Source organism: Mus pahari, chromosome 17 (genome assembly GCF_900095145.1).
Source record: "Mus pahari chromosome 17, PAHARI_EIJ_v1.1, whole genome shotgun sequence".
Lineage (NCBI taxonomy): Eukaryota > Metazoa > Chordata > Mammalia > Rodentia > Muridae > Mus > Mus pahari.
In genome coordinates, this window is record NC_034606.1 from 55087037 (window position 1) to 55114419 (window position 27383).

Below are 27383 nucleotides of genomic sequence, written 5' to 3' on the forward strand. Positions count from 1 at the left end.
ATCGCCCCACACATTAAGACACATAAGGTCACATTTTAGGGAAATGCACTCCAACAGAAACAGATATTATTGACTATTTATTATCTATTTTTAAGGACGAAATTTACAGTGTCCCAGGCCAGAATGATCTAGAACTGGGAACAATCCTCCTGCCTCAGCCTCTCAAATGCTGCCAGTACCGGTGTGAGCCACCACCCACGGCAATAGCAACCAAAATTATATTCACAGAGAAGTGAATTCCTCACCTACAATGCCCCAACTCCTCACCGGGCACCAGGAAAATACTGCCCTGTAAACTAATGGGCTCTTCAAAGGGGGAAGTCGCCCTGAAGCGAAGGGCTGGTTGCATGTTTCAATCTAAAAAGCATCAACCTTCACTACCCGCCAGAGACGATGCGATGAAATGCATTGTAATGACGGTTCTAGCATTTCATCTCACTGGCAACGGAGAACAGGGAGAACCGCAAACGAATGCGGTTTGGGAGCTTTGGAGGTTAGAAAGCTGGGAACCCGCATCGCCTTCTGGAGAGCGAAAGACAGCACAAGACACTCATGCTTTCCAGAGCCTAGCGGCGGCGGCAGCATCCACAACAACAGCTCCCGCGCCCGAGCCCAGACCCGCCCCTCCCTCAGCCTCTGGCCACTCTGCGAGCTGCGAGCAGTGATTGACAGGGAAACCATCCGGTGCGTGGCCGAAACGCTCCGCTCCGGAACCGGTGATTTCCCCCCTCCCCACGCTTCCGTTCACCGCTCTCCCAGCATCCATTGCGTCCCGGCCCTGCCGTCCCTCGTCCCGCAGCGCTGGGCCTGGGAGCCCGCGTTCCGGGGCTCGGCGCTCCGGGCTGCCGCGGCTGCCCGGCCGCCCGCTCGCCCGCCATGGCGCAGCTGGAGGGCTATTACTTCTCGGCCGCCTTGAGCTGCACCTTCCTGGTGTCCTGCCTGCTCTTCTCCGCCTTCAGCCGCGCTCTGCGGGAGCCGTACATGGACGAGATCTTCCACCTGCCGCAGGCGCAGCGGTACTGCGAGGGCCGCTTCTCCCTGTCGCAGGTTGGTCTCTGCTGGCCCTGCCCCGGGGACGCATCCTCCCAGCCTGTGCCCTTACCTCTCTCCCCGGCTGCCCTCCCAGACTTCAACCGTGAAGGGAGCTGTACCTGGCCCCGAGATTTATGGCTTATGTTAGGTGAATGCATATAGATGATGGCTCCTCTTGGCAGTTGACCAGTTTGTCTTACTAAGCCCTAGGACTAGAGACATGCAGGTGCCCCCTTGAAAATGCAGAAAAACAAAAACAAATAAACAAAAAAACACCTAAAGCTTACCCATGAGCTTTTCCACCCGGTATTTTGAACGCGGAGTGGAGAATCTTAGGGCCCCAAAAAGTTGATAGTTTTATTTTAACTTCATTCTTGTTCTTAGAAACTTACTGTTGTCTGGATTAAATTGGCAACTAGTCAGATTGCATCTTTTTTTTTTTAAAATGCATCTTTGACTACATAAATATACACCGTGCAAAGAATCTTTAAGATCCACCAGAGTTCTAATTATTGTTTGCCTGGTGGTTTGTAAAATTGGGACCTGGACAGTTTAGTCGCAGAATATACATTTTTCTAAAGAGCAAGCCTTAGAAAGTAGAAATGATTACAACTTGCTGTCTGTTGGTTGTTGTCACCTTAATAATAGCAGACAGATTTGAAACAAGGAGCAAAACGTTCTTAAAATGGGACTGTGGTGGTAGCTCAGTGGTTGAGAGCTTTTGCTGTCCTGGGAGAAGGCTACCAGACTTCTCTCTACCCACACTGAGCAGTCACATCTGTGACTCCAGTTCCAGAGGATCCAGTGCCACCTTCTGGCTTCCTCGGGTGCCTGCATTCAAATGTTGCAAATACTCAGGTGCATGGGCACACACATTGAATCTTAAAAATAAAACTTAAGAGATATCTAATCTGCCAGGATTTATTAATTATGTCATAGACTATCCTCACCAAGTTCTTCATTATTGGGACAAATGAAACTTGATTTTTTTTTTTTTTTTGGCATTTTATATCAATGGGGTAACTATTGCTGTGCTTGACTGGTGGCCTTTACTTTTTAAGTGGGATCCTATGATCACTACGTTACCTGGCCTGTATCTGGTGTCGGTGGGCGTGGTCAAACCTGCCAGCTGGATCCTTGGATGGTCGGAGCACATCATCTGCTCCATTGGGGTGCTCAGATTTGTCAATCTTCTCTTCAGCGTTGGCAACTTCTACTTACTGTATTTGCTCTTCAGGAAGGTACAACCCAGGAACAAGGTATGTGCGGGATGGAGTTATAACAAGTTTCTGTGCACTAAAGTCCACAGTTAGGAATTGGCTTTATAAGATACGGAAGAAAATGTCTACCAGTTAGAGCGTTGGTGTATGTTTTTCAAAGCTAAGTGGAAATTTTCTACTTATAGTTAGAAGATACTTGCATCTAAATTCTGGAATAACTGTATTTGGAAATCTAAAGTAGATGTTTGTTAGTGAACAAAACCAATTTAATAGTTCCACGTTTTTTTTTTCAGGAACTTAGGTCCTCTTTAGTGGAAATGAGTTTTAGTTGAGGAGTTTTGGTGTGATTTCATAATTCAAGACTTGGAGGCAGATTGCCTGGGTTTAAATTTAATCTTGGCCACAGCTTATTTTAACTTGAGCAGATTACCCCCTTTGTGATTTTAGTAATAATAAATTTGTCTCATTGAATTCGTATTAAGAGTAAAGGAGCTTAATACATGTAAGGTGCTTAGGCTAGTACCTACTGCAAGACTTCAATAAATGTCAGCTATGGCAGCAATGTTTATAAGGTCCTTTCAGCAGTAGGCATAAAATACTGTCATACGATTCAGACGATACATGACAGCAGCAGAGAAATACTGTCTCAGCCTGATGGAGTGACAGGAGAAAGGCAGGCTGCGTAAACGCATTTACAAGTTTCAGGAGCACCAAGAAGTAATATATGCTAAGTTTACAAGCTGTGGTGGAGCTTTACCTTTTGATTGGTTGATTGAGACAGGGTCTCACTATTTAACTCTGGTTGATCTCAATCTCTGTGTGCAATTTTGGCTGGCCTAGAACTCATAGAGATGCAGCTGTCTCTGCTTTCCAAGTGCTGAGATTAAGGGCATGCATCTCCGCACCTGGCCTGAGGGGGACTTTAATCAAAGAGATTCAAAACACTTAACTAAAATTGTCAGAAAAGGAAAAAGAAGACATTTGAGTTTAGAGTAGGCCTGCATGCTTTCTAAAAGGAAAAATCCTTGTAATTTTGTCATACAAAAAGCAGATCATGGGCAAGGTATTTAGTACTATTTGCACATTTCTGTGGACTCCAGTGTAGAGATTTGAAGGGCTATTTTTAAAGGGTGGTGATGATGGCTAAGACTAAGTTTAGGGTGACACAGCTGGCCACGTCTAACTGTGTTCTAGTCTCTGCATGTGCCTTAGTCCAGTGTCTAAGATCCAGTGGCCACTAAATGATTTCTTCTGTGATTTTTCTTTTTGGATGTTTGGTTTTTTGTTTTTTTTTTTGTTTTGTTTTGTTTTTTTTTTTTTTTTTNGAGACAGGGTTTCTCTGTGTATCTCTGGCTGTCCTGGAACTCACTTTGTAGACCAGGCTGGCCTCAAACTCAGAAATCCGCCTGCCTCTGCCTCCCAAGTGCTGGGANTAAAGGCGTGNGCCACCACTGCCTGGCTTTTTTTTTTTTTTTTTCTCCTTCTTCTTTGATTCTTAATATTTTAAGCTATTAAGAGCTGTACCTCATTAGTATTTTAACAGTTTCCAAGCTTATTAATATAATTAACAATTACCAGAGGTGTTGCAAAGCCAGAAGTACAACTCATTTAAATTAAACTTCAGTGAATATTTAAATAAATCTCTTTATTAATTCAGCAAGAAAATGTCATATTTATTTTATCCTAAAAATAGTGCTTTTTCTTTTTCCTTCAAGGCTTCTTCAAGTATCCAGAGAATCTTGTCGACATTAGCCCTAGCAGTATTTCCAACCCTCTATTTTTTTAACTTTCTTTACTATACAGAAGCTGGGTCTGTATTCTTCACTCTTTTTGCTTATTTGATGTGTCTTTACGGCAACCATAGGACCTCGGCCTTGCTTGGGTTTTGTGGTTTCATGTTTCGTCAGACCAACATCATCTGGGCCGCCTTCTGTGCAGGCCACCTTATTGCACAGAAGTGCAGCGAAGCCTGGAAAACAGAACTGCAGAAGAAGAAGGAGGAGAGGTTTCCCCCCGTTAAGGGGCCGCTCTCAGAGCTCAGAAGAGTGCTGCAGTTTCTGCTGGTGTACTCCATGTCCCTGAAGACCCTGAGGATGCTCTTCCTGTTGACCTGGCCCTACATGCTTCTGCTGTTGGCGTTCTTTGCTTTTGTGGTAGTTAATGGTGGGATTGTCATTGGCGACCGGAGTAGTCACGAGGCCTGTCTCCATTTTCCTCAGTTGTTCTACTTCTTCTCCTTTACTGCCTTTTTCTCCTTCCCTCACCTACTTTCTCTGACCAAAGTCAAGACTTTCCTTAGCTTAGTTTGGAAACGTAGAGTTCAGTTCTTTGTGATTACGTTAGTCTCCATGTTTTTGGTTTGGAAATTCACTTATGTCCATAAGTATTTACTGGCAGACAATAGGCATTACACATTTTATGTGTGGAAAAGAGTATTTCAGAGACATGAAGTTGTCAAATATTTATTAGTTCCAGCCTACATTTTTGCTGGTTGGGCTATAGCTGACTCTTTAAAGGCTAAGTCAATTTTCTGGAATTTAATGTTTTTTGTATGCTTGGTTGCTTCAACAGTTCCTCAGAAACTATTAGAATTCCGTTACTTCATTTTACCGTACATGATTTATAGGCTTAACATACCTCTGCCACCCATATCTAGACTCGTTTGTGAGCTGGGTTGCTATATAGTCGTTAATTTTGTAACTTTTTATATCTTTCTGAACAAGACTTTTCAGTGGCCAAATAGTCAGGACATCCAAAGGTTTATGTGGTAGTGGTAGGGATATTTTGAACTTTAAAAGTTCTACAGCAAATAACTGGGTAAATAGAAGTGGAATTTCTTTTAAGTAAATTCAGGGAAGTGAATAGAATTAAGTTTGAGACTAGCCTAAAAGCTCTGAGTGATATTAATAAAGTTGCTTGCAGTTGTCTTGAAAGTCTTTTCAGTGTTTGGGGAACTTTCTGTGTGTGTAGAGGTTAGGGGGCTGGATAAGCTGTGCAGTGCTTGAACTTCCTCACCAACTCTCTTTTGTAAAGAACAGTAAGTGAGTTGAAAACCACTTACAAATAAATGACCCAGCAGTGTTTCTGAGTGAAATTGCCAGATATTGTCGTAAATATGGCTCTGATCTTAGAATAGATGTACAGATGTAACAATTCGTGCACTAGAGGCTTTGGGATGTCTAAGAAACAGGTATTTTAATTTAGGGCATAGGAATGACGATGACATTTGAATTCCTTATTTGAAGTTTATGCAGGCCAAAGATAAACTGTGTTGATCATAATACTTTTTATGGATAATCTTCTGAAATACTGCCCTGTTAGTTATCCAGGGCGCCTGCACAAAACCAGCCACAAACCTTATGGCTTCAGAGTTTCTCCTCACATTCGTATAGGGCAGCTCCTAAATTCAAGTGTTGGCAGCACTCACTCCTTCAGGACCTGAGAGTCCATGTCCCTGTATGCCTCACCCAGCACTGCTTAGAGGGGCCTTGCTTTTGGACAGGTCCTCCAGTCTGTCCGTGTCTCATAGGACTGTCTCCACTGGCTTCCTATGCAGTTACTGCCATTGGGTTTTGGGATCCTCTGATTCAGGGTAACATTACCTGGAGACCCTTGATTATATCTAGAAAAATGTTTAAAGGAAGGCCCCAGTCATAGGTCCCACATCATTTTGGGGTGTGTGTGTGTGTGTGTGTGTTGGGGGGGGTGAGGGGGGTATGTCATAAGATGTGCTTGATGAGAGCTTTAAGTAAAAGTTTGTTTTTAATTGAGAGACCAAAAAAAAAAAAAAAAAAAGCCAAATGGCTGAGGTCATATAATTTGCATTTGTCCCTATTATTCAAACAAACCGGAAGAACTCAGAAGGTGTGAGAAGTCATTGGTTTAGTTTCATTTTATAATTTAGTGAGCACTACTAGGTGTGACTACTAGGTGTGACTCTGGGGTTTGCTTTGTTTCGATTTCGGTTCTGTGCTACTGTTGATGCAAATTATGTTTCTGCTTTAAATATTAAAAAGAATTATCAAGTATTTTTTTATTAGGCTCAATTGACTTTGTTGGCTACTTAGTGATCATAAGGGGCTCAGTGGTTAAAAGCTTGGGCCACCCTTGCAGGAACCCCAGGGTGGTGGTTCCTGGCTCCTAGGGCAGCACAGAGCCACGTACACCTCCACCTCTGGGGCACTGAGTGCAGGCTCTGGCTCTGCAGTGTCCCGTGCTCACCTGCATATCACCCACCACCCGCACACATTTAAGTTAGAAATGCTAACAGGTCATTGTAGACAGTGTCACCCGCTGAAGGGGCTCTGCGTTCTCCACCTCTCTTCCAGTAGGAAATTCTAAATTCTAAAGCCTTCATGAGAACGCCTAGTCTTTTGCCTGAGCTCCTTTGGCCTCAGTAATGTTTCACCAGCTCTACTTTTATGTGAAAATCCACAGGCAGAGCCTCGTTTCCCAGATGTAGTAAGAGTTTGTGTGCGGTGCATTTGCTTACATTTCTGCTTTCCGTGGATCCCTCTCTTAGGGCTGCATCTCACCAAATGTGGAAGTAGTGTTTGCCCTTTACACCAGGACATACTCCTGTAAGAGGAATTTCTGTTCTCATAGACATCTGTGTTTGTCCTGTTACAAAATACCCACTATACACAATGCAGCTTACTTCTAGGGAATAGTTTAGGATATTTCCAGGATATTTCCGCATTATGCTCATCACCTTTGTCTAGAGAGGAGAAGGGATTCATAGCTTTCATTTATAATTCCTAGAGACTGAACATATATTTTAGGTCCAGTTCAAACTATATTCAGATAAAATCATGTTTATTGTCTTAGAGCAATTAGAAAGTCTTTAAATGTTAAGACAAGTATAATGTACATAATATTTTTCATAGAGGAAATTAAAATAAGATATAGAAAAAAAATGTCCTTGATTTTGGCTCCAGAATAAAAAGACAAATTGTTGAAGGACGTTTGTTTGTTCCTAATCTCAAATGAGAATGTTATGTCTGAACTCTAGTTAGTACCTGGTATGAGTACTACTGTATTTCAGCAGGGATTCATGCTGTATTCCATGTTCGTGAAGCCCATAAATACGCTATATGATGTATATTGAGTAAATTGGTATTGACTAGAGTTTTCAATATAGAAGGAAGCGGATATTCTAGAAAAGTACCTTATAACCAACTTAATCTTAGGAAGTAAATTGTGTTTTGTAATAGCCATCCTGACCCCTTCTCCATGTTTTCTGAATGTTATTTTCTATAGCGATAAGTGCAGACATGCACATTTAGTATCTGCTGTCTGCAGCAGGATATGATTTTAATAATACCATTTAAAATGCAAGGTCATTCAGTATTACAGTAAGTTTAGGTGATTTGCCCTACTTTAATCCTCACATCCCAGCCAGTTAGGAACATCTTCTGTTGGGTTTTAGCTCTTTGGAGGACTTACTTTTCTTTGGGTGCATTTTATGCATATGAAGTCAATGGCTATATGTTGTTAAGAGATGATATATAGTAAATTAGATACTGGTGACACAATTTTAATATATCCATGATTCCAGCACTAAATTCCATAATGTTTGGTAGTTATTTCTAAAGTAAATTTTGTGATAATAAGTAATCCAATAATTTCTTTATGTTATTTAAGATGAGATAGTGGCCATTTCTTCGTATCGTACATACTGTTAAAGCAACACTAGGATGTATTTTTCTTTCAAGAAAGTAAATATTATATGGAATTTGCATTTAGAAATTTGATCAGTTTATTTGAGCCCTGTATTGTCCTGCTCAAGATGAATAAGAATGAAAAGAATTGCAGTAGTCCTCTTTATCAATAGTGTTTTGCTGGTTCACACACACACACACACACACACACAGCTGTGAGCTGTTGCTGTTGTGCCTCACACTCAAAGCTCATTAAGAGAAAATGGAGGTCGCTACTCTACTGGTCAGACCTCTCATAGCTTGTTACTGTGTGAGTCATGTTTCTGAAATTGTAGGAGCTTTTTAGAGGAAAACGAATAAAATGATAAACACTTAGGTTTTATTACAAGACATTGTTAAATTGTTGATGTTTAATTGGAAAAACATAGCTCCCATAACAACAAGTTCTTACAGTTACTTGAAGGCATTATACGTTATCCATTGCTTTAAATGTAGACCAGAGGTCAACAAATAGGTTTTAACTCACAAAAATACACCTTTTCTTTTTAATTAAGTAGTCTTTTCAGGGGAATAGAGCTCCCCTAAATAAGTTTTTTATTTACTGAAAATATTTCATTGGGAAAGCTTCCGACTTGAGAGAGTAGATAGAGCATAGTGTCTTTTTCAGGGGGTCTCAAAACCTGCCAATTTAAACGTGGGTTTTATTACAGCTAATCTTTATATTCTTTGGTAAGTCAAGTTCAAGAATCTCTTGAAGTATTCTGCCTTTCATATATTTTGTTTCTGAAATAAGGTGGATGTTTAGCTGTTGTTATCCTGTTTTTGAAATTGAGTTATACAACCAAGCCAAAGGTGGTATAAAATTTCAGTGTACCGGTAATGTAGAAGTATTTATCTTACACACATTTGTATTTCTTTGTCAATACAGAACTGTCTTTGTGTTTCCCCTGTAGTGATGAACAGGAAAGTAGTGAGTAATAAGTTTGTAATGAAATGTTTACTAGGTGATGACAATGTGCTATGTTTTAATGTATTCCTGTAATATAACTTTTTCTACTAGTCTAGATTAAACTTTTTATAGTTTTGTATTGTTTTGAACCACAAAGATTTATAACTCACCTTTGTTAATTATTGTTTGTCATTCAAGAAAGGTCTCATAATCCAGGCTAGCCTGGAATTTTCAGTGTAGCCAAGAATGACCTTGAACTCCTGATTCTTTTTTGCCTCTCTCTCTGGACTGCTGCCATTACAGGCATGCTGCAGCACGCCTCCTTTATGCGGTGCTGGGGATCAAATTTAGGACCTAAAGCCTGATAGGCAAGCGCTCTACCAGCTGGGCCGCATCCTCAGCCCTGCTTGGTATACTGTGACTGAAAATGGTTCCTGAGTTACCTGAAGTGAAGGGAAATATACAACCAAAAGTCATTTGTTCCATGATTATGTCTCAGATGATGTGACCTAACATACCCTGCCAATGGAACTGTTGTTTTACCTCACGGATTTGCGGTTTGTTTCTGATTGCGGTAATAGGTTTGGAAGCAACCTGTACTGTCTACTTCTGTCTCACTGTTTCTTAGTTCTCTGTGTTAACTGTACCACACACGGAGAAACTGAGGAGAGAGTGTGCATTTGTCTAATACTGGAGACTAAGCAGAGATTATTTGTCTAATGTTACAAAGTAGCTGTGTGAGCTCTGGTTTGTGAGCTAGACAGCCTGACAAGAATCCGGGCTCTTAGCTGCAGCTGATTGACAGGTGCGAAGGACACAATCTACCTTCATTTCTGTAGCATTTTAGAAAATTTTTCCATGTAAAATAGAACTCCACTATTCTTCTAGGTCAGGCAGTTGAGGCACATACAAACTGTCTCTTCCAGAGCAATCTTTCATCTCCCATGTGCCATCACTGCCTCCGATTGTGTGAACACAAAATCTACATTGCAGGCTGAGATGACAGCCCTATAAACAAGGAAGCAAAGATCTTTGATATCCAGTAGAGATATAGTTGCTTACAACTTAATTTCTCAAAAGAACTTCGGTAATAAATGGTTGTTTTAAACTGATCTGTGATTTTTAAATCTTGAAAGAATTTGACCTTTATTTTAAATATGTGAAGATATGTTTTAAAGGTTTTTTAATGTTTTGCATTTTGTTACATTAAAAACTGCAGATGTTTGACTCTAAAATTGTGATTTATGTCATTTAAACTCTTGAATGAACCTATTTATAAGAATAAAAGCTTTTAAAATAATTGTTCAATATATTTATTTAGTCCAAACTGAGAGCTGACTGTTCTTTCCACCTTCTCTACTTCAAGCCATTTTCCTATCCAACTTTAAACTACTGGTCTTGAAACAAAAGGAGTATTAACATTTTAAGTATCTGTAGAAGTACCCATCACTACCCATGGGTATCCATAATTTACTAATATTTTCACAGTAACTGGTCAGTCAACTGGTCACATTGAGTTTCTGGATTGGGTTTTTTTGTGTTAGTCTAGATCCATAGAAAAGCTGAAACATTCCAACACCTCTACCTTGGAAAGTCTCACACCTTGGACTTGGACTTGGCCATTAGGAAGGGATTAGTACTGCAGTGTTTTCAATCTTGGGTGTGGACTTTCCCCCCATCCTGCTAAGGTCAGCCAAAGACTTAACATACAGCACACTTCTGGGGCTCTCTCTGTGACTCTTTTCTTGGACACAATCTATTTACAGCTGTTTTGGCAGTCTTAAATTCCTGTCACAGCATAAGTTGGTCATTTCAGCTTTCTCATTATTGGTATCCCCGGGAAATGATATATGAGTGTGGGTCCACCTAGTAAAATCTCTTTATTGAGTCTGTCAGTTTTGTACATATGTAAAGTAAATTCTGATTGGTAGAACCCCCCCCCACCTCTGTGTGGTGCAAGCCCTTACATACCGATTTGAGACCCATTGAGTTTATTATACAGGATGATGAGAGTGATCATGGATGATTTGGAGCCAGCAGCCTGGGGATCTGACCAGTGGATATACAGCTAAAGACAAGGACTGCCCTTCCACTTGCTGTGGAAAGGCGGGTAGTGGTAGAGTTGTAGGACTTGATTCATTTAGGGAATGAACCATTTCTTTTTCCCACCGTTATTTATATAGCATTTAGCTACTAAAGATAACACATAAGACAGGTTTGATCAGTCTTTATGACCCCTCTGTTTCATTCTCTGAGTTCCTTTCACTGCACCTCCTGTATCTGGAACTGTGGATGTCTGAATCCTGAAATCCCAAGAATTCATTAGTAGCAAGTAGTAGAGAAGGGAGGGTAAGACTCCATGATCCCTTCCCTCGATTCTTGGTAGCGTGCAGTAGGCCCATAGCAGGCAGCCCCAGCTGATGTGAAGCCATGACTACATTCCAGAAGATAGCGCCTCATAGTCCTTGTCTTTTGTCTCTTAAATTCTGCCTGCTCTCCTGTGGTAATATATGAGCTTTAGAGAAAGTTGTAGCAGCATCTTTGCATTCACCAACATCTATGGCAAACATGAGCTTAGGTTACGGTTGAGAGTAGCATAGTTACTAACAAGTAGATTGGCACACTGTTAATTTAGCTCCAGAACAGTAGTAATTTGCCTTTGGGATGCCTAATTAAGGCTTCTCCATCCATAGGCTTTATTATTATTATTATCATTATTAACAAGTTTTGCAACACCATTTATGAATACCTTCTTGTGGATTGGGCCCCATATCTAACCAGTGAGCAGAGCTGGTTACCCCATAATAGTTGTGCTAGTATTGGTGGTTGCATTTTGCTTGGAAGGTTGGTATCTTAATTAATAGACTTTACACCTGGGTGTGATTATTGACATCCCTCTCCCCTCCCCCCACAACAGCCTGCATAGTACATTTCAGCATCATAAAAACTAGCCGATAGGAATGTAGCATCCAGCTCAGTTCCAGCTTCATTTCTCTATTACTTGGCAACCAAGTGTGCCGTCTTAACCAACTGGTTCTGGTGGGCTATCAAAAAAGGCAGCAAGAATATATTTTGGGGGGAGTCTGAGGTGTTCTTGACCCAACAGTTCACAAGAAAGTGTCTCATGCCTGGCACTGGGGTTTTTGTTTAATAATCCTTTATTTTCAGGAGCAGACATACAGGCTGTCTCCCTTCCAAATCTCTATTTTTAGCTTACATGTTTAATACACGGCTTCTCATACATTCTTAGCTTGGGTTAAATGTTTTTCCCTACTCTGTCACCTTTCCCATCCCTCTGCCCTGATCCCTCCTTAAATTAAAGCCTAAAGATTTGAAGCTAGGCTTCACATATTGAAGAGAACCCATGGTGCTTGTCTTTGTGGTTCTGGACCACCATGCTCATTGAAATCTTCTCTAACTTCATCTGTTTACTTATTATATGGCATAGGGAATTTGTTTTCTGCACCTGTCTACTGTGCTTTGTGTACTTCTGCATTTGAATGGAAATTCCTTTCCTAAAATTTTCTTCTGTGACTTTCTTGAAAGTCATTTGCTTTTGACCTGGGTTTCCTCTCCTTCTATGGCTATGATTCACTGTTGGGACTTTCATTGTTCCCCGAAGGACTTGGATGTTCCATTAATGAGTTTAGCCTCTTACTTTCTTTGACTAAGTGATTCAATTACTTTATTTTTCTTTAAGTTCTGATATTATATATTTACTTGATTTCCTTCTGTTTGCGAGGCTTTGATCTTATTAGTCTTACTGAATATTCCATTTCAACGTTTATTACAGTTCGAGCTTTCTTGAGTGTTTCTCTTTGTCGAAACAAGGACCGTCACTATGGGATTAATAGCTTTTGGAAGAGGCACCCTGACTTAGTTTTTCACATTGTTTATCCTCGTTGGTTCTTATTGTTGGTTGTGCCTTTGGGATTGTTGTCTATCCATGCTTTGTTGGTTATGAGTTTGCATCTCTATTTGCTGTTTCCCTGGCTTTGTTGGGTGGTTCTTAAAGTTCATTCTTGGTGCTACTCAATACTGATTCATGTCTAAGGTATCCAGGTGGTCCTGTGTTGACTGGGGGAAGTGGCAGCTTCTGGTGTCCCTAGCAAACACTCAGAACTTAAGGTTAGCTTGCCAGCTAGGTAAAGGTGACCGCAGCCAGTGGGGGGTGCAAGGGCCAGACACAGGTCCTCGGAGTGTCCACTAGGGTCACTAGTGGGAGTGTTCAAGTAAAAATCCTATTGATTTAGTCTCTGGTTGCCTTTGTCTAACACTCTGTGGTTTCACGTATTCCTTCTTCTTTAGATGATTAAACTGTGAGAGAACGAATATGAAAAGGTTCCTCTGCAATTACGTACTTAAGAACCCTGTCTCAGTTGTATCCAGGGAATTAATTGTACAAGAAGGGAATCTCAGTAGAGGAAATGCCCTCATTAAATTGCCCTGTGGTGCTGTCCTAGTTAGGAGTTTATTGCTGTGAAGAGACACCATGACCACGGCAACTCTTACAAAGGAAAGCATTGAACTCTGACTGGCTTACAGTTTCAGAGGTTTAGTACGCTGTCATCATGGCTGGAACCCTGGCTCTGTGCAGGCAGGCGTGGTGCTGAAGAAGGAGCTGAGAGTTCTACAGCCAGATCAGCAGGCAGTAGGAACTGACTGAAACACATTTCCTCCATCAAAGCCACACCTTCTCCAACAAGGGTGTACCCCTTAATAGTACCACTCTTTATGGGCTAGGTATTCAAAAGCATGAGTCTATGGGGGGTGGGGACTGTGCCTATTCAAGCCACCACAGGTTCCTTTTCTTGATTGATGATTGATATGGGAGGGCTCAGCCTATTTTAAGTAGATCCACTCATGGAAAGGTGGTCCTGGTTCGAGTAAGAAAGCAGGCTGATCAAACATCAAGGGACAAGGCAGCACAAGGTATTCCTCTATGGCCTCTGCTTCAGTTCTTGCCTCCAAATTCTTGCCTTGAGCGCCTATCCTGACTTCCTTTCTGCTGAACGGCAATGTAAGACGAAATAAACCCTTTCTTCCTTAAGTTGCTTCTGATCGTGGTATTTATGACGGTAACAGAGAACAAGCTAGGATGACAGTACCTGAGATGTAATCAGGCCTTGAACCTGGGAAGGTTGCGGAAAGGGATCTCAGTCAGTAAGTCTTAAATAGAACCATTTAGAAATCTTTACTTCTGCCATAGGACTCTATCCTTCTTTGTAATACAGAGAAAGGCACTCAATTGAAGCATGAATTATAAATACTGGAATGCCATATGAAAAAAAAAATCTATGATCCCTCTGACCATACAAATATGTACCTCACACCATATGCCCACACAAAAGCACAAGCGTATCCAGAGATTAAAAAGTATTACAACTTAAGAGCTAGTGCTCAGAAAAGAAGAAAGAAAGCGTGAGAACTGTGGGCAGGCAGGGACAACCAAAGAGCATCCTGTCAGCGCAACATGTCTGCAGTGATGACTCTCAGAACCCTCTTCTGCATGATAATATTTCATGTAGGAGACCACTTTGGGAGGAATGTCCACCACATTGTAGGAAAGAGGCTACAATATGGCTGACAAACTACTTTCGCTCTGCTTCTTCTGCTTGTATGGAAAGTGTTCTTGTTCTAGTAATTCCTCCGTACAAGTAACTGTGGTGGGCAGATTTCAACTGCTTTTTGGGAATTTGATTTCCAAGGTGCAGTATTCCACATTTCCCTCCAGGTGGCAGTCTTGGACACCTTTTCTAGTCAGTTTGATAGAACTTTTAAATCTACTCTGTGAGCTTTTCTGTTATTACTGATGTCAGTGTAATTTCTTTTCATTACAAGCTGAATCAGATAATTATAGTTACATTCCAGTCTCCATAATTAAGAATATACTGAATGATTTATAATTCCTGGAGTTTATATATGGTCCATCATAGAATTCAATTGTTGTTGTTATATTTGGCTCATTGATTGAGAAATCAAATACCTTTAGACGTTTGTTGCAGGCAGCAGTATAGAGCATTGAATCATCGTGTCTCAGTCATCAAGTATAAGAGAAAAACAGCCTCAGCTGTTAGCCTTGACCTTTGACTTAGAAGGTTCGATTTCAACTATTAACAGAATCTACCATTTTTCCCTTGGAGCATTTTAAGTGCTTCTTACACTGGCTTTCTTAGACTTTTAAAATTCTGTCTTTGATCCTCTAATAATGTCCTTTGTGCTTAAGTTGGGTTGTTTCCCTGTTATTCAAAACTAGCAGCTTTCTCTGGGAACGCGGCACCAAGTTGTACTCTTGTGCCAGATAGTACCCAGTGAGTCTACTTCTATTGAAATGAAACATTTCTTTTCAACATGTTTTTACAAGTGGTTTCAGAATTCTGAAGTCAGACAGGGGCGATAAACAAAAGCCATGTGTTTTCTGCCCCTTCTGCCGTCGCTTCCGTTAGTCCATCCCAGGCCACCTATCTTTCTTCTCCTATGTCAGCGGATACTCAGGCAAATCCTGGTGGAGTCAACTGCCGCTGGACTGACCCGAGAAGCTGAAAGTCCTGAGTGAGCACGGAGTCTGTCTACTTGCTTTGTCCAGTTTGTTCTGCTGTGCCAGGAAGCGTTCGTGAACCTCAAAAGTCCACCAAGAAGCTGATTATTCCTATGCAATCGCATTAGGATTTCTTTATTACAATCTCGAGCTCGGGCTCCCGCCCACCCTGACACAGCAGGACAGGAAGATGGAGCCCGAGCCTCCTTTTAGGCAAGCATTTATAGAGGCAAGCAAACAAGCAAGGGGGGTTTCTAGCCTGGTACCCATTTGATTGGGCGTTTAGCATAAATGGCTGGCGCTGGGAGCCAAACAATAAACTTCTGCTTTACTCCTGATTGGTGGTTGTCAGGGATGTGTAGATTTGTTAGGGAGTAACCTGGAAACTGGTGCTAGGTGCTGGTTAACTGGAGTTCAACCTTAGGTCAGATTCTCTAAGATGGAGTCTAAACCCAGAAGATCTGGCCTCTCAGTTCTTCATTCCAGGAAAAATATACTAGTTTTAAAAGATTTATTTATTATTATATCTAAGTACACTCTAGCTGTCTTCAGACACTCCAGAAGAGGGCATCAGATCTCATTATGGATGGTGGTGAGCCACCCTGTGGTTGTTGGGGTTTGAACTCCGGACCTTCGGAAGAGCAGTCAGCGCTCTTAACCACCGAGCCATCTCTCCAGCCCCCTTAGTTTTAAATAACGGGAAAATAACTCTAGCTGAAGCACAAACAAAATAAGAAAGCCACTGGAAGCTTGTAGGTACAGTTTTAATGACCTAACACCTTCCTGGCACCTCTTCCTAGAACTGGCTCTCAACGTGGTTTTTTTTTCCTGCTTTGGTCTCTTGTTTGAGTCGTTGCCAGGTTGTGTCTCTTGCTGTAGCGGATGTGACCAGCAGGAGACCTGTTACTTACACTGTAGAGCTGAGGTTTATCCACATTCTGCCTTTGATTATTCTGAGTCTTGGGTCCAGGAAGCTATTGTCAGTAAGTATAAATGACCAGTGTCTGCTGCGTGCCAGACTCTGGTCTATGGATTCTCATTATTAACTAACTCAATTCTCAGAGGAACTATGAGAGACAGTCATATAAAGAAGATATAATTCCAGGATGTCTATCTATCTATCTATCTATCTATCTATCTATCTATCTATCTATCTATCTATCTATCTACAGTTCAAGAACTGGGAAATAAAAACAAGCTAAGAAGCTGCTTCCACTGCCAAGTGCCAGAGCCATGTTCAATACCAGGGAGTTCTCCCTGGCAATGATGCTCAGAGAACATGCAGACTCTAGTGTTTGGAGCACATAGCAAAGATTATCCCCATATTTTTTTTTCATAGCTCCCCCTCCCAAGAAAAGGCAACCCATAGGGTAAGATAGAGCTTTATAAGCAACAACTCTGGAAAAATCATGAATTTGTACTACATTTATAGTTTTGGTAACTTTTTTTTTGGCAGTGTTCTACTAAGGAATATTTTAAAACATCATTTATTTATAGTGTGTGTATGAGCATGTGCGTGTCATGTGTGGGAACATGTCCACAGAGATGTCATTTCCCCTGAAGCTGTCATGACAGGTAGTCGTGAGGTTCCCAACATGGGTGCTGAGAACCAAACTCAGGTCCTCTGCAAAAGCAGCAAGTATTCTCACCTGCTAAGCCTCCTGTCTCCAACCTGTCCACTCAGGAGTTGGAAAACAATTAGCTTCAGGATTTCCTGGCTGTCGGGAGAATGAAAGGACCCAATACAAAGATGAGAGGAAACCAATCGATCATGTGAAGAAAAGGCCTTTTAATTATCTTATGTTTGGGATATAGAGATGGCTCAGTGGTTAAGAGCACTTGCTGCTCTTCATGAGACTCAAAAGTGGTTGCCAGTGCTTGCCTACCACGTGGCTCACCACTAACGTCATCTCCAGGTGATCATAACCTAGACACTGCAGGCACCCACAGAGGTGCCATATGCATGAACATGTTTTAAATGCATATTGGATCCTTATGCGTCATGTGAGATTTGAATTGTTTCTCGTTCTGTATATGGGCCATAGTTACCAACTCCACAAAAATATTTATTTTACTGCATTTTAAAAGGAAACTTAAAGCAAAAAGAAATACCATGAAAATTTTGTACAAGTAGTATACATCAATGATTTGGATGTAAGGAATGATCAATGATCAAAATCAATGATTTTGATGTGGTAGCTGGTGGACTGCTGTTCCAGACTGCAGAAAACTTTGAATGGCAGAGAAGTGTAGTGTTGTGGTAGGGCAAGCTAAATTTCCAGTAATGATATTCGCTGTTCTATCATCTCCTTCCTGCCTTTAATTTTTAAACTGATGTTCCATTTCTTTATTTGAGTTCCACAGAACATCCAAACTTCTTGCTTCCTTCTTTTTCTGAAATCTTTAGAGACCAGTGAAGAGGCTAGAAGGAAGTTCTCACACATTAATGACTGCCACATTTACCTCTTGGGTTATTTTATCAAGTCCAGTAACATTTTTTTTTTTTCGGACCACAGTTGTTAGCCAAATATAAAACCTGTTAGTGCTCTCAAGGTCCCAACCATAAGCAAAGAATGAGGCAAGTGCTGCCCACTCTAGAGTGAATGCCTGTCTGGGGACAGTTCTTACCCGCCACCTCCAGGAGGTTTATCATTGAATTTTATATAAAGATGCTGCTTGGAAATGCCAGATAAGGCCATGGTCAGAAGGGAATTCTGCTAACTAAACTAGCAACACATAAAATTCAATGGTTAATTTTAACTTGCAATTTCGATTGGATTGAGGGATGTCATGGGGATTGAGAAAGTACACTTCTGCGGGGTGGGATTTTTAGAGGTGATCACCAGAAGTGAAAAGGCTTGTCCTGAATGTGGCCAGCACTGAGAATAGAATGGGGCCCTATGGGGAATGGAAAATGATTGGGAAGACCATTAATGCCTTCCTGCCTCTCTCCCTCCCCCCTCCCCTCCACCTCTCTCTCTCTCTCTCTGTATCCTGCCCAACATGATTTGAATTGCTGCTCTCAAGGTTCCCACCATGGTACTCTGCCTTGTCTCTGTCCAGGTGGACTCTGCCAACCATGGACCCAAACCTTAGGAACCATGAACTAGAACAGAGCTTTCTTCCTTGAAGTCAATGTTTATGTCCTGTAGGTATTTACACAGTAACAGAAAATGGCTAAATTATACTAATATTGAAGGATGGGATTTAAGGAATGGATCTAGAGAGGCTTCCTGTACAGAAAAAGGCTCTGATTTCTCACGTGGTTTTGCAGATCCCTTGATACCGAGCGTGTTAAAAGTTGGTGGTTTCCTCAAGAAGAGAGAAGAATCATTAACTAAATAACATTTATTTAATAAGGAAATCATCACCTATGCATTCAATATATTTCTATTTGGGGAATGGATATGCAACCCTGAACTGAAGGAGGCAGGATAAATTCCCAGGTCGAGACAGTTAACAGTCTCTCTTGTAAAGAGGAAGAAAGTAATTGAGGAAAAAAAGGTTTATTTAGAGGGTAGTGAGTGCAATGAAGAAGATAAATTTAAATGATGTTTTCTTTTGAAAAAAGATCTGAGTTTAGAAGAGACCCAGAGAGAGAGGAAAGGGAACCTCTTGGGAGTGTGGAAACTTGAATATTAAGATTGGAACTCACTTAAGGGGACAGTCTTCCAGTAGACAAGAGCCCCAAATACAAGGCCGAGGTTGGGACACAGAACCTCCTGCAATTCTCACTAAGTTTTACAAAAACACTTTTATAAAAACAGCCCGTTTTAATAGATAGCAGAACCAGAACCTGTACTAGGTCATTTCCTTAGCCCTAGGGCAAGGTGCCAATCATCACCACAAAGTATTATTCTGCTGTTCTACGGGCTCTAAAGCTCAAATTCACTGTATCAGTAAAGAACAACAAAGGGAGAGAGAGAGAGAGAGAGAGATGCCCACCTCAACCATAGGAAATCTTCTGAATGGTGCTGCTTATTAATTTTCTTTCTCTAAGATTTACATAGCAACCTTTCTGTTGTTTATTAATGCATTGTGTAGACGTTCTGTGTGCCGACAGTGTAATTTTATGATTTGTGTTCAAGGATAAGAATACAGAATTTGATGGTATTGATCTATTTTCTCTCAAGGAATTGATAGTGGTTTTGCTAGTAGGGTGTTTATTGATTCTAACCATACAATATATTCTCGTAAACAATTACCTGGAAGAGTCATATGTAGAGTTCATACGTAGACCTCGTGGTTGGCGGGGAGTTGCCTTCAGAGTTTATTATCTGACAAGTACACAAAGCCTATTATTTTTTCCTCTTTTGATGATGAAGGCAAAAGCATTGTTGACATCTTTTATTGATTTCCAAATGAAGCAGAATTTGACATGGCACTGGTTTATGATGCCCTGAGTTATTTTTTTTATGTGGTTTGTTTGTTTTTTATATATTTATTTATTATATGTAAGTACACTATAGCTGTCTTCAGACACCCCGGAAGAGGGCATTTTGATTTCATTAATTGATGGTTGTGAGCCATTATGTGGTTGGTGGGATTTGAACTCAGGACCTTTGGAAGAGCAGTCGGTGCTCTTAACCGCTGAGCCATCTCTCCAGCCCACCCTGAGTTATTTTTATTACTTTCTCTGACCTTTGGTGATTCCAAAAATCTTAGCTCATTCTTGTGTAGATAGACTGTTGTCAATTCTTGTGTAGATAGACTGTTGTCAATTCTTGTGTAGATAGATTGTTGTCAATTCTTGTGTAGATAGACTGTTGTCAATTGTTTTTTTTTTTTTTGGTTTTTCGAGACAGGGTTTCTCTGTATAGCCCTGGCTATCCTGGAACTCACTCTGTAGACCAGGCTGGCCTTGAACTCAGAAATCCGCCTGCCTCTGCCTCCCAAGTGCTGGGATTAAAGGCGTGCGCCACCACGCCCGGCGTCAATTGTTTCTTTTGTCAGGTGCTTCTGACTTATTTTTCTTATTAATTAGTCTGATCATAGAACAATGACGAAGTAAAAAAAAAATAAAAACATGCACTATATACCCATGTTCAATAAGTATAGTGATCTTGTAAAGAAAAACCTATGTTAACTTAAGGAGAGACTGTATTTGGGGCTGGTCATAGACATCCTTGTGTCTGGAGTCTAACGGCATCAGTAAGAATCTGCAAATACTGAGTACTAAATTTTGCTGACTTGAACTGCCATATGTTTTGTTAAGGCTTTCATAGTCTTTGGAATATTGCACTGTATTTTAATCTCATGTGATTTTGCTAAGAAGCAAAGGGGTTGGGTAATGCAGGATTTGCAGTTTCATTATATAAAGAGCAAAGCTTAGAACTGGTTTAAGGAAGTGTTGGTGGCACTGGACACTTGCAGAACAAAGATGGCTGTGATTCTGAGCAAGTTTAAAGGGCAAATGCACAGGAGTGGGGAAGTTATAGAGGAGAGCAGTAATATGGATGGAAAAAAAATCTGGCTGGTACAATGGAATATGCCAGAAACTGAAATATAGACATGAAGACATAGGAACTTGATCTTAATCACTGTATCTCCAGGGCTCGCATGCTCCACAGGAACAGAGGGGGCTCCGCACTGCCGGTCTCAGTCCGTGGGTAGACGGAAGTTAGGACTACATAGCTTCTGCCTTCTCCCCATGCTTAGCATTTAGTTTTAAAATCTTGGCTACTTCTTTCTTCTTCTCGTTTTTTAATTAAAAATAAAGAAGAAACCAAAGCAAAGCAGACAAGTTCCTCCAGAAATTTAATAGAATTCAAGAAGTTGATTTTTTGTTGTTTTTTTAAGCACTTTTATGATATGGCTTTTGGGAACTAGTAAGGACACCAGATGCTCCAGAATGTTCCAAGATGATGAAATGAGATTATTGTTCAGGGTCAGGACTGTGGCACCACACCACAATTTACTTTAAAATTAAAATTGCTATGCGGGATTTAATTTCCTCCTCAGAAGAGCAATAATCTTTTGAACGAATCAGACCCAGCTACTTAGGCTTATTGCAAATAAGACTGTGTCTCCAGCGCTACAAACTGCTCTTATAGCAAAGCTGTATTTGAGAAAGCAAACAAAACAACATACGTGCATGCGGGCACGCGCACGCACATGCATGCACAGACAGACAGACACACACACACACACAACCCCAAACCACACAACTGTTTTTGCTACACATAAAGAAACATGGATGGATGTGGATTACAGTGGAGTAGTTGGCGTAGCCAGACTGCAAAGAGGGGCAGGAGACATGGTGCAGACGTTTTAATAAGTGTCATTCTGTGAATGATCATGTGAATTATTGCCTATATAATGAATGAATGAATGAATGAATGCATTGTAAAAGTACCCAGTAGTCAACTTCCCTGCCACTTAACCCTCTGTTTATTCCCAGTACATGCCAACTTCCCAAGATGCCTTTTAGAAGCTTGTTGGAGTGGTAGCAGAGAAACCCTTAGGGCTCTGAGTGAAAGTGTCTTTTTGCTGTGTCACTTTCTAGCCCTAGTAAACTGGAATTTGAGCCAACAATGTAAACATTCATAAATAATACCTGGTGGTGTTATCTTTTTTTCCTTGAAGAGTAAAGGCCTTACAGTCTATGAAACTGCTAATTCCTCAGAGGAGGAGCCTGGGGCTCCTCGAGCCCTTCAGAAGTAAAATTTGTTATGGATTATCCAACAAGAAGGTGGTCTAAGATTCTGATGTGTTGAGCACTCCTGTTTCAGTTCCATCTAAGCAGCTGAAGCAGCCAGGCACCCAGGCCGTAGCTAGCAAGCCTCATGATTCTTTGAGTTAGTTTGAATGTTTGACAGCCAAAAGCAGCGCTTCTGCCTGATACACCTACAATCCCACGATGCTAAGGTGTCTCACGAGTTAATGCCATGCCCTTGTGTCAAGTCTTAGATTTTTCAGAATGTTTCCACTTCTTTTATCTTATGGATTCGCGAAAGCTTGAGGGATGGAGGAGACTGCAGATGTCATGACTCCCTTGTAACAGCCAAGCTGAAACCATCATTCAACTCCCTGCCTCAGAATCCGGCATCTAATTCTATTACATGGCACCCTGCTGGGAGCCTATATCATTTGACTCTTACTGTGTTGTTCTTGGTCAGTTTTTATTAGTTTCATGCTTTGTGAACTAAGGGAGATGTTAATCAAAATTTATTCTTCATATTTGTGGCATAAAAACTTACATAAAATATAATGATATCTTAGTTTGGTTGATACAATCAAAACCTGCCATGATGCAAAAATATTTTTGTTTGCTTGTCTTTACTTTTGTGTATTTATTTTTGTGCAGTACAGTTCATCTTCATATTCCTTGTTCTGCACACTGGAAATTAAATATAAACAGAAAAACTAGAGATTTCAACTGAGACTTTATGAGTTTTGTGACAAGTTGGAGTCTAAAAATGTTTTTTCTTTGAGTATATGCTTTCCCAATGCTGCACACTAATGAAGGCTCTGCCAAAGGTCTGATGAGAAAATGTTTCAAATACTATGTCAAGCTTTCTATTTTATTATGGAAAAGAAACCCCTACATTTATACTTAAATTCAATTTTACTGAAAGAGAAAGACCTACATCTAGGTCAAGTTCCAACACTGCGAGGTCAAGACATTGTTACAATTCGACACGCTGCGGCCTAGCCCCGGGGACGCGCACACAAACAACATTGCAGAGTGGCGCTGTCACTTTGCAGAGGGAGCCTTCTACAGTGGTTCCAGTTCTGTTCTCTCTCCTTTCCGTGCATTCATGGGCTCCGTGGTAACACTGCCCTGCTCAGGTACCAGAGCACCTAGTGGCACATTCTGTGGCTATGCAAAGAATGGTAAAGTACTACTGGAACATTTAAGGACTCCCTCTTAGTTGATAAAAGATGCACCGTTTCCTTGTTTTACTATTAGTCCTCATTCATGTTGCCAGCACTGGGACAACTTTCTGCCACGCGTCTTACTCGAGGAGCCTATAGTACATACTGGGAAGAGAGGTTTTCCCTAGCTCATTCGGACTTACTCCTAGTGGATCAAGGTTCTAATATTTTTGTTGGGAGATTCATGAACTAAGGAAATGTATTCAAGACAGTCTCCTACTAAATCAAAACTTAGTAAATTGGAAGAGAAAGTCTAAAATATACAGGAAAAAAAAATGAAGAAGCCCTCCCTGTTCCTGCATTGGCAGAATTAATATTGTAAAAGTGGCTATATTTTTAAAAAGCCATCTACAAAGTCAATGTACTCACCATCAACATTCTCGTGATATTCTGCAAAGAACTAAAAATGATGAAAATTCATATGGAAACATAGATCACAAGTAGCCAAAATAATTCTTAGTTAAAAAAAAAGAATACCTAATCTTAAATAATAATACAAAGAAATAGACAACATGGTATTGGCACAGGTATACCAAAGGAACAGAATAGAAGATTCAGAAATAAATCCACCCATCTATATTATGTTATGTTATATTATGTTATATTATAATGTGTTAGTTACACATAATATTGTATTTCATAAGGACACTTTCATGCATGTATGTAATTTACTTTGGTCACACCTTCCTCCACACACTTGCCCCATGGTCCTTTCCTTTCCAGCTAGTCCCAGTTCCACTACCATAACCTTATGTGTATGTATATGGCTGGTGTTCCAATGCTGTGAAGAGACACCGGAACCACAACAACTCTTATAAAGGAAAGCATTTAATTGGGGCTTGCTTACAGTTCAGAGGTTGAGTCTGTTATCAGGATGGCTGGAAGCCTAGTGGGAATGCTGGTGGGAGGCATGGCAGCATGCAGGCAGACATAGGTCTGAGATTTCTACATTCATATCTGCAGGGAGCAGAAGAGAGACATTCTCTGGACTTAGGTAGGGCTGTTGAACCCACAAAACCCATCCCCAGTGATACACTTCCATCCACAAGACCACACCAACCGGAACTAAGCCACACCTCTAATGCCCCCGGGAGTCCTGCCACTCCCTGCTGACTAAACATTTTCATTCAAACTACTAAAATAAGTGATCCACTGAATTTAATTAGAGTTGCTTACAAAAGCATGGGTGAAGGCTAGCTAAAATACCACAGAACAACTTAGCATAGTCTACACCCCTGGGGAAAAAATGTCTTTACATCTATCAGCAACTATTAAGTGCACGTGTATTCTCAGGACTGAATAGGGATCCATGATCTATCCCCCTTCCCATCTAGGATGGAATATTGATGAGCCCAAATCTTCTGTGGGTCTTATGCTGATAACCACAGTTGCTGAGAGCTCAAACACACGCTGCTGTGTCATGCCCAGAAATAAAATGTTCTACGGCCCTTCAGTTTCCCCTTAACTCTCATGTTCTTTCTACACCCTCTTCTGTGATGTTCTCTGAGCCCCTGAAGGGTGCTAGATATGTTCCCCTTAGGGTTCCGCTTTCAACACTCAGTTAATGTCAGTCCTTTGAGCAGTTACGCGTTTGTGAAGTAAACATTACTCACTGCTCACAAAACCTCTCTCTGTACAAGGCTGACAGCAGCGTTGATCTATGGACATAAATACAAATGTTTAGAAGGTGATTTTACAGGCATACCCTGTTCAGTTAGCAGAATAGAAATGGTAGTTTCCCGACTGGAGTCTATGAACTTCCTAGCCATGAGATTTCGAACATACTTTTTGTTCTAGATGTGAAGGCCTCAAATCCAGGCAGAGAGCAGTCAGTTATTCCAATATCAGATTTTCTATTATCGCATAACGACATGCTCTACTGAACGTGTCTCGCCTGGGCCCATCGGTGATGTGGAATACGGGGTCCTAGTAAGAGCGTTGATAGGTACACCCTAGCAGCCTGCATAACACTTCTTGGCTCTGGAACACTAGCCAGTAGCTAGGGAGTTTCCAGCCTGGTGCAAATATTTGTCAAAAGTATCAAAGCATATGCTGGGGGGTGGAAGGTATTTGACAAATTATACTGGCAAAATTCAATACCCTCCTGTAGAAGAATGAAGATAAATCCATATGCCTGTCTCATCAATTCAAAGTGGACCTTATTTTCATTCCTGAAACTGGTCAAAGATAACGTGAGGAATAGACTTCAGGAAGCAGGTGTGTGCAAGAACTTGACTGGACAGGTCAAGAAGGAACAAACTGAACCACGTGAAACTGAAAAGTTTATGCATCGCAAAGGAAACACAGTAGAGAACAGAGAACCTATGCGCGGACAAAAGGTTTACCAGCTGTCTTTCAGAGGATTAACTGCTATGGTATATATTTTTAAACTGAAAAAAAAAAAAAAAAAGAATGTTCCCCCAGTTTGTCAGTCAACAAATGGAACAATGAAATGAATGGGTAGTTCTCACAAGAAGATGTATAAAAGACTGATAAATACATTAAAAAACTGTTCTCTAGCCTTGTCTGAGAGATGCCAACTAAAACTGAAACGAGTCCATCTCATCTTAGGATGGTTATCATCAAGAAAAGATACAGCAACCTTCACAAAGAGATGGGGAAAGAGGAACCCTCATGCACAACTGATGGAGGTTTACTAGCCAGCATGGAAATCCTTATAGCATTGTCCCAGAAAATTAACATTGTAACTATTGGGACCACTGTCTGGGCATGTAGCCAGAGGGTGCTGAATCCCATCACAGAGACACTTGCAGGTCTGTATTTAAGACTGTGTTATTCACAACAGCAAAGAAATCTCAATCAGCCTTGGTAAACATATGGATAATGAAAATGTGGCTACATTTTACATATACACAATGGGGCTTTATTTAGCCACATACAAAATTCTGAATCCTCAGTAAAATGGATGGAACTGGAAAATGTAACTGTGGGAACAGTCTGAGAAAGACAAACACCACTGGTTCTTGCAAACATTTTATTTTAGCTTTATATATTTCGTGTGCATAACTTTATGAGAATGAGGAAGGTATGTGCCAAGAAATTAGAAATAGGTTCATGAGAGGGGAAAAAAATACTTTCAGCAGAAAACATTTTAGCAAATGCTATCTAGGCGACATTTCGGTGAACATCTCCAAAATTCATTAACTGGAATGTAGAGTTGTAATACTGCACTCTGGCCACTAGCTGGCACTGTATATCAAGGTTCTGCTCTCACCGTGGCCAGAGCCAGGCAGTATACCAGTAGTTATTCCGGCTATCCCAAAGTTTTAGCTGTCACCTACCTAGGGAAACCAGAGGCCCGTGGATGCTTTCCGCTTACAAGTCTCTTAAACACAGTGCCTCAGATTCAAACCATGTCCAGAAGGAAAAGAATATGCATGCTTAAGTGAACACTTCAATAATGATGCTATTCACTTAATAATGCCTCGCAGCAAAGGAGGGTGACAGCCGCAGAGCGAATATGAGCATACAGTAATTTATATGTGAAAATGCCACAATAAAACTCACTTTTGTATACTAGTTAAATAGAAAATGGCATGATATTTCTGTCAATATAGGTTATGTGAAGCATACATTGATATCTTTACTCATCCTGGTGTAAGTGTTAGGAATGTTTGGAAGGGATTATATGTGTGTGAAACACGTGGAGTTCCCGTTCAAATGGATAGGAAGAGTCCAGTCACCAGTGCTCTTTATGTTATGGCTAAGGAGCTGGTTTCCACTTGTGTCTTCTAACTGCGTTTTCTGTATTAATTGCCAAAGATAAAACACGGGTGTTTAACTGTACAGGTCTTCTTCATGAGGTAAGAAGAGTAAGGAGTGAAATGGTGATCCAGACAGTGAGGCTTGGATCCGATCAGGAATATTTGTAAGATTTCATAAGAGCATACATTCATGGCTAAAAAGGGAAAGCAAGAATCAACCTAAGGATCACTTAAAGGACATGCAAATTATGCTCCGGGAGACAGAACACGGAGGCACCAGTGCCCTTGCATGCATCCAACAGGACCAGTTTATCAAATTACCTTAGAAACCTGATTACCATTAACCCCTAAGCAGTGGACCCATCCCTGGGTAAATGTGTG

General features: G+C 40.9%; 1 protein-coding gene across 1 annotated transcript; it reads left to right on the forward strand.

Moving 5' to 3' along the window:
• Window positions 1-773: 773 nt before the first annotated feature.
• Window positions 774-10161, forward strand: LOC110334834 (ALG10 alpha-1,2-glucosyltransferase). The gene is made up of 3 exons (XM_021216801.2): window positions 774-1047; window positions 2094-2291; window positions 3968-10161. The coding sequence occupies exons 1-3, from the start codon at window positions 877-879 to the stop codon at window positions 5021-5023; spliced, it is 1425 nt and encodes a 474-aa protein (XP_021072460.1). The 5' UTR covers window positions 774-876; the 3' UTR covers window positions 5024-10161.
• Window positions 10162-27383: the final 17222 nt, after the last annotated feature.